General features: G+C 35.1%; 1 protein-coding gene across 1 annotated transcript; it reads left to right on the top strand.

The window, feature by feature from the left end:
• Nucleotides 1-388: 388 nt before the first annotated feature.
• Nucleotides 389-13,261, top strand: LOC11410926 (DNA polymerase alpha catalytic subunit). The gene is made up of 31 exons (XM_024783381.2): nucleotides 389-1,638; nucleotides 2,349-2,519; nucleotides 2,657-2,740; nucleotides 2,855-2,929; nucleotides 3,060-3,124; nucleotides 3,421-3,511; nucleotides 3,623-3,817; nucleotides 4,807-4,970; nucleotides 5,135-5,249; nucleotides 5,677-5,856; nucleotides 6,158-6,271; nucleotides 6,956-7,075; nucleotides 7,167-7,490; nucleotides 7,645-7,737; nucleotides 8,859-8,977; nucleotides 9,078-9,150; nucleotides 9,262-9,318; nucleotides 9,433-9,525; nucleotides 9,890-10,012; nucleotides 10,087-10,184; nucleotides 10,270-10,315; nucleotides 10,652-10,765; nucleotides 10,871-10,954; nucleotides 11,069-11,182; nucleotides 11,288-11,377; nucleotides 11,471-11,544; nucleotides 11,793-12,009; nucleotides 12,198-12,251; nucleotides 12,336-12,455; nucleotides 12,576-12,650; nucleotides 12,840-13,261. Exons 1-31 carry the CDS (start codon nucleotides 487-489, stop codon nucleotides 12,984-12,986), a joined length of 4,641 nt encoding a protein of 1,546 aa, XP_024639149.2. The 5' UTR covers nucleotides 389-486; the 3' UTR covers nucleotides 12,987-13,261.
• Nucleotides 13,262-13,673: the final 412 nt, after the last annotated feature.

The following is a 13,673-nucleotide window of genomic DNA, read 5'->3' as shown; positions in this document are numbered from 1 at the left end:
AAGAACATTTGAGATTCTTATTTTGTGTTGTTTGACAAAAGATTCTTACAATCTTATCGGAGTCTTTTTGGTAGACCAATAATACATTTAAGTATATATATAAGATTTTTTTTGCTGCTGTTGTTTGTCAATAAATAAATCACAAATGCATGACCAAGAAAATAAAAAAAAAATAAGGGTTATGTTGGGGCACTGAAGCCAAAAAAAAAAAGAAATTGCAAATTAAAAAAGATATTGCTTTTTAAGCTTTTAATGCTTTGATTACACAGTTTTTAATGCAAAAGTTATTATATTTGTTCCCTTAATTAATGAAAAAAAATAAATAAATCACAAATGCCTTTGTTTCAGAAGCGCGCCAAAATCGACACATTTTCCCGCGCTATGCTCAAAATGTAAAAACCCTCGCGCCGCATCATCGTCACATTCATTTCTGAAATTTCTAAAATCACAGTCACCGAAGTTAGTTAGAGAGAGTGAGAGACAGCAATGGCGGACGACGACGGTTCAAGCAGGAAGCGAAGACCAACTCGAGGCCCTGACGCCACCGCACGCAGCCAAGCCTTAGAACTTCTCCGATCCCGCAGATCCAACGGTCCTCGATCCACCACCACACCACAAATCCGACTCGAAAACCCTATCTACGACACAATCCCTGAGGATGAATACACCGCCTTAGTCGCCAGCCGCCGCGAACAATCCCGCTCATTCATCGTCGATGACGACGGATTTGGTTACAACGATGAAGGCGAAGAAGAGGATTGGTCCAAAGCCGGTTTCTCCCTTTCCTCAGACGAAGAATTCGATGGTGAATCGGAGAAACCTAAACGGAAGAAAGAGAAAGATGCTTCACAGATCAAGCGTCCTTCTGTTTCTTCTTCTGCGGCTAAATTATCAGCTGCTGCTGCTATGATGGGCGGATCAAGAGTTTCGTCGATGTTTACTTCTGCTAATTTTAAGAAAAGTAGAGATGATAAGGTTTGTGAGAGTATTGTAGATGATGTTCTTAAGGAGTTTGCGCCGGATGAGAACGATAAAATTAGTCGGAGAAAGGTTCAATCAAATTCGTCTTCTGTTGTTAATGATGCACGTATTAAGGCTATACCTAAGCCCTCTGCTGAATCTGTATTAGGCTCTTTTGCGAGTGAAAATTTCACGAAAATTGGTAATCGTGGAAATGGTGAAGTTGAATCTGTTAGGGTTAATAAGGATAGGGATAATGGATCTAGGTTAGGGTTAGTGGAAAAGAGTGAAGTAGAAGTGAATGAGAGTTTGGGAAATTGCGAGGGAGGAATGGTGGTGGAAGACAATGAATGTGGTAACGAGGATTTAGTTGAAGAGAAAGTGGCGTATGTGAAAGACGAAGAAATGGAAGTGAAACCTGTTGTGAAAAAGGAGGGTTTTACTTTGAATGCGAAAGTTAGTGAAGAAGCGGTGGATCCGAAGTTGTGTGCTACGGCTGGATGGCAGGCGGCTAGGAGTGGTGGAGGTGGAGGTGGGGAGGTAAATGTTGCTGATACGAATAATCAACAACAGACGGAGTTTAATTTGGAGCCAGAGGGGTCGTTGCCTTTTTACATACTTGATGCTTATGAGGAGTATTATGGAGCTAATATGGGTACTCTTTATTTGTTTGGCAAGGTAATTTTTTTGGATTTGAATTTAAGTGTTCTGTTAATTTGAATAATTTCAGTTTTCAAGTTCTTATATCATTACAATTTTTGTTGGTTCTCTTGAGAAGATTGTGACATTTTATGACTTCTCCTGTAGATATGTGTTTGAAGTAATACTGTTAGTTGTTTGATATAAAGTGTGCAAGATTTTATTTTTCACATTCACAGATTGTCTATCATATGGTGTTATGTGGATCGCTGATAATATCAGCTTGTTCAAATTCCGCTTCGTAACAATGCTTTAAAGCGCTGCTATGGCTGCTATTTCACATTGTTTTGTACTAAATAGCATATCACATAGCAATAGCGATTTGTTAAAATTCTGCTATGCAATAGCACTACAGCGCAACCATAGCCGTTATTTAACAACACTGTTCCTAACACCCATCCTTAGTGAGCAAGAATATAATATTAAAGTAGGAACCTTTTTGTTCATGATGATGCATGATACGGCGTGTGTTTTTATTCACCTATAACATAGTTTTCTGGTGCCAAGGTCTCGTCAACATTGCTAGTTGTTGAGGCATATTGTGAAGTTGAATTTTTTAGCTTTGTTTTTGGGACTTGGCCAACCGAAAGCCGGGTTGCATTAAACAGTCAGTTTATAATTTCTGCCAATTAGTATAACTTGAATAAAGAAAATGATTTTGACTATTAGTTTTCTTTGTTGATAATTAGGTCAAAACAGGGACTTTGTATCAGAGTTGCTGTGTTGTTGTGAAGAACATGCAGAGGTGTGTCTATGCAATTCCAAGTCATCCTTTGCATTCCACCAATGAGATGATACAGCTTGAGAAAGATGTCCAAGAGTCTCGAATTTCTCCTGCAGATTTCCGTAAAAAGCTGCAAGTAAGTTTTTACTTTCTTTGACATCATCATTTATATAATTTTTGTTCTTATGTTATGTTAGTTTGAATTTCTTGCTTAATTTCTGTTGGCTAGAGTTGATAAAGTATATTTTGTCCCACCTCTCTTTAAAATTGTAGGACGCAGTATCTGATACAAAGAATGAGATAGCAAAACATCTGGTGGATCTGGGCGTTTCTTCCTTTAGCATGGCACCTGTCAAGGTTTGCTGCTTAGCAAATTCTGATGCCACAAATCATAAATGGGTCATGTGATGCCATCGTGCCACATATATTTCTTGTTCATCTTTCTATTTTGACCCTGTGCTCATTTTGCAGAGGAAATATGCATTTGAAAGGACAGACATTCCTGCAGGTGAAAATTATGTGGTGAAAATAAATTATCTGTTCAAGGTACATGTTAAATCTATTAACATACTCAATTTAAATTAAAAATGTCAAAGTATTTCTTTCATTATTTCCCGACAAGCTTGTTACGTGTGTGTAATTTGTTTCAATGTTTACAACATTTTAACCATTACAGGATACAGCACTTCCAGTAGACCTCAAAGGAAAAAGTTTCTGTGCTCTTCTTGGAGCTCGAAACAGGTATTGCCATCCTTTGATGTTTTTGGTTATAACAAAAGTATACAATATTGAAGGAAGATTATTCAATCAGCCTTTCTGAAACTTTGAAACTCAATATATTTTTCGGGTGTGTTTATTTTGTCTGTCATGGTACTTAAAAAATTTGTTTCAATGAAGCATTTTCTGTTCAGTAATTCCAAGCTTTCCAAAATGATTTTTTGGGCTAAAATTCCCAAACTTGTGTTGAAAAGTGTCCTTAAATTGAACATTAATTTCTGTCAGAAAAACATATGAACTGACTGTATCCCCACATGCAGTGCACTTGAGCTATTTCTGATTAAAAGAAAGATTAAGGGGCCTTCATGGCTACAAGTTTCAAACTTTTCTACCTGCTCAGCATCCCAAAGGGTGAGATTTTATTATCGACATCTATTATGAGTAACGTACATGATATAGTTTATTTCTATACACAGGCCTCCTTTTCTTTTTTGAAGTCTTAGCAGCTTCTTTTGCTTACAGGTTAGCTGGTGCAAATTTGAAGTGATTGTTGACTCTCCTAAAGACATCAGGGCTTCTTCTCCATCTTCTTCAAAAATCACTCTAGTGAATCCCCCTGTGGTTGTCACAGCAATAAACTTGAAGACCACCATAAATGAGAAACAGAACATAAATGAAATTGTATCTGCATCTGTTGTCAGTTGCAATATGGTTAAGGTTGTTTACAATTCTTTTATTAGTGTTTAGATTTCTTGCCATCACTTCTCAAAGTGCATTGATATATCTGCACATGCGTACCAGCCCTTCTGCGTAGATCTTTCTATATGCAAATATATTTTTCAGGAAGGCTTGATTTACTGTCAATATGCTTCTTGAGTCTGTTATGGCTGGCGAAGTTATCATTGCTTTGCCACTTCTATATGCTATATTTCTTTTCACGTGATAAGAATACCGAGAGCTACATACATACATTTCAGACTCAGATTTGAATAGATTTGGTATCTTTTGATTGGTAATGATGCATACTTGGTGAATAAACTACCAAACTAGGGTTCACTAACAACTTTTACAAACACATTTACTTTCTTAAAACCCACAATCTTTTATTCAGTTAATGTGGCTATTGACTCAATTTAAATATCATTTTCTCTTGTTGTAACATGAACTTATACCAATACAGAGCTTTAAGCTTCAGGCAATTATACTCAGTTTCATATGTTTAAATATTCAGGCTGATGCAGTATTGTTTGTTGTAAGGAATATTCACCAAACCAGAAGAATACATATTTAATTATTTCTTTTGAACCTTTCACGATATGTTGGAATTTATGATGATTGCATATATACTAAATTCTTAATAATCTTGGCCCTAAAAAAATTCTTAATAATCTAACATACTTCTGCTTACAGAGTCAAATAGTTGGCTTGACTGTGCTTGTGCATAATCATCTAGCTGATACAATAGGCACTAGGCTGAATTTTTCGTTGTATTCCTTGAAGCTTAAAACAAATTAATGCATGAACTTAATACCTGTAAAGATTTTGTGTGTAAATACTTTGACAGCTTGAATATTATTATCAATTTTAAAGATACGTACTAGTTTTTCTATACTATATAAGTGTAGTTAAAGTTGTTTTCTATACTGTATAAGTGTAGTTAAAGTTGAAATATGATCAACAGTAACCTTTCCTGTTTGACTTTTTAGATTGACACTCCTATGCTGGCTTCAGAGTGGAAGAGACCTGGAATGCTGACCCATTTTACTGTTATTCGCAAACTTGATGGGAATATATTTCCAATGGGATTCAATACGGAGGTCACGGACAGAAACATAAAAGCTGGGTCAAATGTTCTGTGTGTTGAAAGCAGGTGGAAACTTAAATATTTGTTAATAGTTTCAGCATTTTACTTTTATGCAAAGCCACACGCCGTCCTATGAATTCAAATACTATGCTATCGGTAAATAGCAAGATATTTCTTGAATATCATATGCTTGCTTTCAGGATTGACACATTTATTTACTTTGTTTTCAGTGAAAGAGCTTTGTTAAATCGTCTAATGTTACAATTACACAAGATGGACAGTGACGTTCTTGTTGGACATAATATTTCTGGATTCGACCTCGATGTTCTTCTCCACAGATCTCAGGTAGGAATTTGGCTGCTTCTCTGTAACATTTTCGTGTCCAATTATATGACCTTTCTCATTGAATAGAAATAATTAACTGAATTTTGTCTAAAAGGAAAAGGAAATTAACTCAATTGTTTCTTTCTGTTTATAGCTTCTTTCAGTTTATAGCCTTATTAAATATTCTTTGTTTTCAAGTGGATGATATCTCAATGATAAACAGTTGGTTCAAATTGTTTCGACTAGGCTGAAAGTAGTATGAAAATCACGTAAGACCAAAGATTATGATGGATATACAGGGAAGGTAGCTAATTGAATACTTATGCAACTTCAGACAATTATTAAATTAAGTATTATAGGACTTATCAGATCCTTTTCATCATATATTCAACTTGCATTTTACACTACGAAGATGCTGCACCTTAAAGCCATATAAAACCTTGTGCAGGCTTGTAGAGTACCAAGCAGCATGTGGTCTAAACTGGGCCGTCTCAACCGTTCTACGATGCCTAAGCTCGATAGAAGAGGCAAAACATTTGGTTTTGGAGCTGATCCTGCTATCATGTCTTGTGTTGCCGGTCGGCTTCTTTGTGATACATATTTATGTTCTCGTGACCTATTGAAGGAGGTAAAATATTTGTTGAGAGGAGTGCTAGGAACACTCTTTTTTCAACACCACACTCACTCATTTATTGGGTGAAATCGATGTGGGTCCCACACTTTGAAAATGGGTTCCACATAAAGTCGTGAGATTCATATGGATTTCATCCCATAAACGAGTGATTGTTGGAGAGTGTTGAAAAGAGATTGTTGTTAGCATTTCTCTTGTTGAGAAATCTTGCCAAGCAATAATTTTGGTTTTGCTTTTTATTTCTTACTAACCACCCTGCTTTTTATTTCTTACTAACTACCTTCATTGGTTCTTCCAGGTTAGCTATTCTTTAACCCACCTTGCAAAAACACAGCTAAACCAGTCTCGGAAGGAAGTTGCTCCACATGAAGTTCCAAAAATGTTCCAAACTGCAAAATCCCTGATGGAGCTAGTAGGTGCCACTGTCCCAGAACAGTTTTATCTCCTTTTTTTTTCTTTTTCTTTTTGTTTTTTTTTTTTTTTTTTATATATCAAAAAGTAATCAATGAGCTATTGGAGGTGCTCATTGTGCAGGTTAAACTTGGGTTGCTTTTCCAATGATTAACATTTCATTGTTACAGAACTTTCTTTCATTTCTGATTTACTGCACATGGAACTTTTTTTCATTTCTGATTTTCTGTATCACAACATCTAGATACATTATGCAATATGCTGCACTCATAGATATAAAAGTATGGCAGTTGTCATGGTTGTTGATGTTAGCACTTTATTTTCTCTTGCCTTGCTTTGTACTATTGTTGATGTCAGCAGTTGCTTGAAGCCTTGAACTTGATAATGCATCTGGCCAATTATTATTATTTAAGTTGTTGGAAGTAGTTTATAGTTATTCTGCAGAGTCTAATGACTATCATGTACAGTGGAGAATTTAAGTTGGTTAAGTAAGGGATCTTCTCAACTAATTGTTTTGAAGAATTGGTGTCAGTTGTGCAACTTATTACTTCCATTTGACATACTTGATTGATCAAACATGATAAACAATATATTAAATGCTTTCATTTGAGACACTTGATTAATCAAACATGAATTCTCTTAAATGCTTCTATCCTGGTTTTTATAGTATTCTTGATTTGGTCAGATTGAATATGGTGAAACGGATGCATGGTTGTCTATGGAACTCATGTTTTATTTGAGTGTCCTTCCTCTCACACGCCAGTTGACTAATCTAAGTGGCAATCTATGGGGGAAAACTCTTCAGGTGAGCCCTTGCAGCATTTATTTGCTGCCTTAATTTGGTATTGTATACGATGTAGCAGTTAGAGGTCGACATCTACTGTTTTCTATTTCAGGGTGCCCGGGCACAGAGGGTGGAGTATCTTCTGTTGCATGAATTCCATAAAAAGAAATATATTGTTCCAGACAAGTTTTCTAACTACGCAAAAGAAACAAAATTGACGAAGCGCAGAGTAACTCATGGTGTCGATGATGGCAACTTTGACGATGCAGATATCAATGATGCAAACTATCATAACGATGCTTCTGAAAGTGATCATAAGAAAAACAAAAAGGCTGCTTCCTATGCTGGAGGGCTGGTTTTAGAGCCAAAGAAGGGTCTATATGACAAATACATATTACTTCTGGACTTCAACAGTCTATACCCTTCCATCATTCAGGTTGATAATATTCTCTTTGAAAATGTGCTTCTGGTTCCTGTGACACTTTCACTCTCCTTTGGCATTTTGGCTATTTTATTTACTTATCTGCTTCACCTCTATGGTGTAATTTATGGCAGTTTCTTCTTTTGCAACTTACTGAACTGCATCGCAGGAATATAATATCTGCTTCACAACTGTTGAAAGATCTTCAGATGATTCTTTTCCTCGTCTGCCATCTAGTAAAACAACTGGAGTCTTGCCAGAGGTAAAAAGCACAGACACAAACAAAGATTATCTCTAAAATAATTTTGTATTATATGACTTCTCAGATTCTTTTGAACTTCAAGTTTGATGTGTCCAACTGCTGCCATGTTATCGTGTTTGATGACAGCTTTCACAATTTGTTTGTCTTTTTTTGGGGGCATGGAAGTAGTACTTGTTAACGAGGTCCAATTAAGTTTGATTTAGTGTTGCTTCTATGCTGAAGTATCTTGTGTTTTGTGTTTGGAAATGATATTTTGAGATTTACAGTTTTGATGTTTGGATAATTGCGCATGAAATTATATTTTCTCAAGTTGTCTCCATCTAGTTTTTTTTTTTCCATCTTAGCTGTTGTTCTTAGTCTTGTGACCAGCTTTTTAGTGAGAATTTGTAGAACTTTTAGTGTTTGAAATACCACAAAATTAGGAAAGGATTCAAAATCTAGTTGCCATGATTGTTACAATGGTCATAAAAGGTGGTGAAAAATTGATCAGAGAAAGACTATTTATAACGACATCTCTATTTTACTATTTTCGAGTACCATGGTGGATGTTTTTCTGCATCAAAATGGGATTTGCCCATCTTTTATACATGTATTACCTCACTATTCAAGTAGAGAATACAATTGAATCAGATAGAAACAAAGAAAGACACTTCACGGTATAGCACTATAAGTAAGGTAAAACCATGGCTGTCTGGGTTAGAGTTGGAGAGGTAAGAGGGATGTTTTAGAAATTTCACCTACAAATAGCGAGCTGTAATTCACATTCATGATTTTGGGCCAAGAGAGATGATAAAGAACCCTAAAATTTTAATTTTTTCTTGTAACATCTCAAACAAAGCATTTTATGATAAACATTTTAAATTCTCTAAATGCCGTTTTAGAATTCTGTCAGAATGCACCTTTGTTGATTACATTGACCAAGAATGGCACAATCAAGGTCCTTGAATATTTATTTGAAAGGATTTACACCGGTCAACATAATAACATGTCTGTTTTGCGCTCATTTTTTAATGCATTAAAAATTGAGATACTTTTAACCTATATATGGTGATTTTCTTCCCCCTCCTGAAGATTGCAGATATTAGTTGCATATGCTCATTTTTTTTTATTTGTTGTGCTAGTTGCTGAAAAAGCTGGTTAAGTTGAGGCGAGAAAAAAAGACATGGATGAAAACTGCATCTGGTCTTAAACGTCAGCAACTGGACATTGAGCAGCAAGCACTGAAGCTTACGGCCAACAGGTTTTTACCTTGGTTTTTCCTAGCCTCTAGTTCCGAGTGCTCAAAATTGACGTTTTAGTCTTCCTTCTGCAATCAAAAAATGTTATGGTGTATGATGCAGTATGTATGGATGCCTTGGATTTTCCAATTCAAGATTTTATGCAAAACCACTGGCAGAGCTCATTACCCTACAAGTAAGAAGAATATGCTGGCTTGTTTCTACAAAACCAGTCATTATTCATTACCATACTCTCAGTATAGTCTCAGACACGTTCATTTTGACTTACATGTTTGATGTCATACAGGGAAGGGAGATACTGCAAAGTACTGTTGATCTTGTTCAAAATAACTTGAATTTAGAGGTTATTTCCACTACACTGTTTCTTGAAGTATTGTATGATTTATTATGTATACAAGGTCATTTGATTTGACTGGTTGTGTGTGGTATTAGCTCTTAATATTGCACTGTCTTATAGGTGATCTATGGTGATACTGATTCAATAATGATTTACAGTGGGCTAGATGATATTGCAAAAGCAACTTCAATATCTAAGAAAGTTATTCAAGAGGTAAGAATTGACTATTAGCTGTGTTAAGTTCCTTTGAACCTATATGATGAACTCGTGGTGATTGGGTTGATATTTACCTCAACTTTCTTTTCTTTTGCAGCATAGTATGTTAGAGCCAAAGTTTTCCAGCCTTTTATCCCTCCCATGAAATAGACTACATTATTGATTTTTTCTAGACTTAAAATTATAAAGAGCATTTGATGTTTAAAATGTTTGTATTTCCTGTTTCTTGCCATCGGCGAGTTTGCTATTACAGATAATTTTGGCATGTTTCAAGAATATATGTTAACAGTTATTTTTTACCATATTTTAGTTTTCGTTTTTGATCGAATGATCTGTGATTTCTCCTTTAATTTGTCATTAGGTCAATAAGAAATATCGGTGCTTAGAAATTGATCTTGATGGTTTGTACAAGAGGATGCTACTTCTCAAGAAAAAGAAATATGCAGCTGTTAAGGTGCAGTTTAAAGATGGCACCCCATATGAGGTATGTCTATCTTATTATTTTGCATCATCTAACATTTTAGAAGAACATGCCTGTAGGATTAACATATGGTGCAGGTTATTGAACGCAAAGGTCTTGATATTGTCCGCCGTGACTGGAGCTTGTTAGCAAAAGATTTAGGAGATTTTTGCTTGACTCAAATTTTGTCGGGAGGGTATGTTACCATTGCACACTCTGTCTATTCTGGATGCAATATTTACTCATTTATGTGGTAACTTAATATTGCCCTGTGCTTACAGGTCATGCGAAGATGTCGTCGAATCAATTCACAACTCTCTCATGAAGGTAAATTGTGATGTCTTATAGTATCAGATATTTGCTTTTAGTAACCTACCATATGATTTGAGAATTTAAAAGGAAGAAACTTCTTGGATCTTTGGGCTCAAATGCTATAGCATGGTGGTTTGTTGCCCAGATGCCTTGATGCATATCCAATTTTGATTGGGTTGTCATTAGCGGATGGCACTTCGTATATTGGTCTAATTATTAATCATAGGAGAAGGCGTTGGAGTTTGTTGGAGATTTTGTTCTAGTAGACTTTCCCTACCTTCTAATTTTTCATAAAATTGCAGTATGAGGTTTATTTTTCCAGCCAACCATTGAATGCTAGTTTTAATACAGGTACAAGAAGAAATGAGGAACGGACAAGTAGCATTGGAAAAATACGTCATCACAAAGACATTGACCAAACCACCTGAAGCATATCCTGATGCCAAAAACCAGCCACATGTTCTTGTAAGTACAGTCATTTTTTATTTTATTTTACTTAATGATCCGATCTGTGTTTCATTTATTCTGATCTGCTCAATTCTGAGGATAGCTATCTTGATTAACATACAGGTGGCACAAAGATTGAAGCAACAAGGTTACACATCTGGTTGCTCTGTTGGCGATACAATCCCTTATGTAATTTGCTGTGAGCAGGTTTGTCATTTAGTGCTCTCAATTGAAGTACGACTGGGATTACTTTGAAATATGTTGCATTGGGTATTTGAAGTTTAGTCAGCTTTGTATTTAATTATTATGTTCTTTGAGTAGGGTGGTAGTTCAGGCAGTGCGACTGGAATTGCTCTACGTGCCAGACATCCAGATGAATTGAAACAAGAACAGGGGACATGGCTAATTGATATTGATTACTATTTGTCACAACAGGTGCATTGTAGTTCAGTGCCTAATTTTATGTGTGTGTTTGTGTGCGTGTGTTTGATTACCAAGTACTGTACTGATCTGCTCAAGTATTTTCTTTTCCTCTTGCAGATTCATCCTGTGATATCACGTCTTTGTGCATCAATTCAGGGCACAAGCCCTGAAAGACTGGCTGATTGTTTAGGGCTTGACACATCAAAGGTAAAACTTCTTGGTTTGTGTCAGCATTCAGAGGCAGCTAATTTATTTTAATTATTTTTTATATCAACCGTTCTTTTGCATTGGCGTTTGCAGTTTCAACATAAATCAAGTGAAGCAAGTGATGATCCTACAAGCTCACTTTTATTTGCTGGTGATGATGAGGAGAGGTACATCTTGTTTCCAAAATTTGAGTTAATTGTTATGATGCTAATTTTGACATGGGGCTGCTTTCTTTTTGTTGACCTGTCACTACTTACCTTTTTTTTTTTTTTTTTTGTGGAGATTCGAAGTTATAGTAGTTATAAATTCTGTTTTTGAGCTTCTTTATCTATTTGTATTTCCAGATTCATTTTGATTAGAGGTTTCTCTAGCTGTAAATAATTAACAGATTGGATTGATATAAAATTAAATGCAGGTATCGGGGATGTGAGTCGTTGGTCTTATCATGCCCCAGCTGCTCTAGTGTATTTGACTGCCCTCCTGTGTTTAAATCTATTTGCATGCTGGGAAATGAAAAGCCAACCAGCTCAGGCACGGATGAATCTGACTACAATTTCTGGCGCAAGCTTTGCTGTCCCAAATGCTTTGAAAATGGTGCTGGTAGAATTTCTGCTGCAATGATAGCCAATCAGGTATTATTAATTTAAGGTTGAGGCTTCTCTAAAAATGTGTTCAGCTGCCATTTCAGCTATATGAAGGTTTTTACGCAGATATCACATCATGGATCTTAGCAGATTATCAGGCTGACATTTAATAACATGATTGTTTTGATTTAGCATAGAATAGTATTTCTGATCATCTGCTTATTGTTTCATGTCAGGTCAAACGGCAAGCAGAGAAGTTTGTTTTAATGTATTATAGAGGTTTACTAATGGTAAGTCACCTCTCTGAAGTATATTGTGAATATTAATAGCCTGCAAAATTAGATGTTGCTGTGCTTATCTGTTTTTGTACCCAGTGTGACGATGAAACGTGTAAGCATACAACTCGAAGTGTCAGCTTTCGTTTGGTTGGTGATTCTGAGCGAGGAACTGTTTGTCCAAATTATCCTCGTTGCAACGGGCATCTTAATAGAAAGGTTTCACTCCACAAACCTTTTAAATATGAACAGCTTTTTCATATATACGATCTATAATAGTTAGGTTTTAATGCTTTGGTTTTTTGAATTAACTAACGAAATATTTCTTTGATTTTTCAGTACACTGAAGCGGACTTGTACAAGCAGCTCTCATATTTTTGTCATGTGTTTGATACTGTTTGTTATATAGAAAAGGTATGTCACTAGGGTTCTAGGACATGCTTAATGGAGATAATATTTTATAAAACCTGATGTAAACCTGTAAATTTATAAATTTTTTGTTAATCATGTTATTGAAGTTAAATAAATGAATAAGAATCAACTGATTATTCAGCTTGATTAATCACTAATTATTTTTGCTACTTCATGTTTTTATTACTCCAGATGGAGGCAAAGTCTAGGATACCGATAGAGAAGGAGTTGATCAAAATCAGGCCAATAGTTGATCTTGCTGCATCAACAATACAAAAGATCAGGGACCGTTGTGCCTTTGGGTGGGTGAAGCTGCAGGATCTAGTTGTTGCAATTTAAATTGCAGGTTTGATGCCAAATTCAGTTTGTCCAGATGCTCATATATGAATCCACACCAGCAAGGGGGTTGTAGCTTGCAAGTGAAGTTATGGTCTTATTATAAAGAATGTGAAGTGTTACAGCCACATCCTTGGTTCATTAGAGCAGAAATGACTTTTGTTCTCGATTGTGTAATTATCATAGAACAATACAAATATTTGTAAATGTTTTATCCAAACCATGTCAAAGTAGTTGATATAAGTTAACTTATCCAAAAGTTTTTCATCTTCACTTTCGATCCTTCCTTTAAAGTAAACTCATGTAGAATTCATATTTTTGAATAAAAAAATTCATAAAAAATTTATAATAATCTCCATTTTTTTAATAAAATATTTATTTTGTTTTGTTAAAAAATTCTATTTTTTTTTTGGAAAGATTTTTACAATATTATACACATTTTTGCACTATTTCATTTAAAAAAAAAAAATCAAAAATTGATATAAAAATAGGGATCAAAAGTAGTGATTGAAAATTTTATTGGAAAGTTAAATTTTTTAGAGGGGTTAAAACAAAAAATTAATATATTTATAGGGGATTAAAAACATATTTAACTCTTTAATTTAACTGCAGGCTCAATACTCTTCTTTCTGCATTAGTGATCTTCATTAAATTCTATAAGTTTTAAGGTTGATATTTATTTTGTTTCAA

Source organism: Medicago truncatula, chromosome 5 (genome assembly GCF_003473485.1).
Source record: "Medicago truncatula cultivar Jemalong A17 chromosome 5, MtrunA17r5.0-ANR, whole genome shotgun sequence".
Lineage (NCBI taxonomy): Eukaryota > Viridiplantae > Streptophyta > Magnoliopsida > Fabales > Fabaceae > Medicago > Medicago truncatula.
The sequence above is the reverse complement of the archived record's forward strand: the minus strand, read 5'-3'. Positions and strand labels throughout refer to the sequence as shown.

What these genes read in the sequence shown, in the direction of transcription:
- LOC11410926 (XM_024783381.2), top strand. Translation starts at nt 487, where the DNA reads ATGGCGGACGACGACGGTTCAAGCAGGAAGCGAAGACCAACTCGAGGC. An exon ending in TTCACAACTCTCTCATGAAG is followed by an intron (nt 10,316 to 10,651) that starts GTAAATTGTGAT and finishes GTTTTAATACAG; the next exon opens with GTACAAGAAGAAATGAGGAA. An exon ending in AAAACCAGCCACATGTTCTT is followed by an intron (nt 10,766 to 10,870) that starts GTAAGTACAGTC and finishes ATTAACATACAG; the next exon opens with GTGGCACAAAGATTGAAGCA.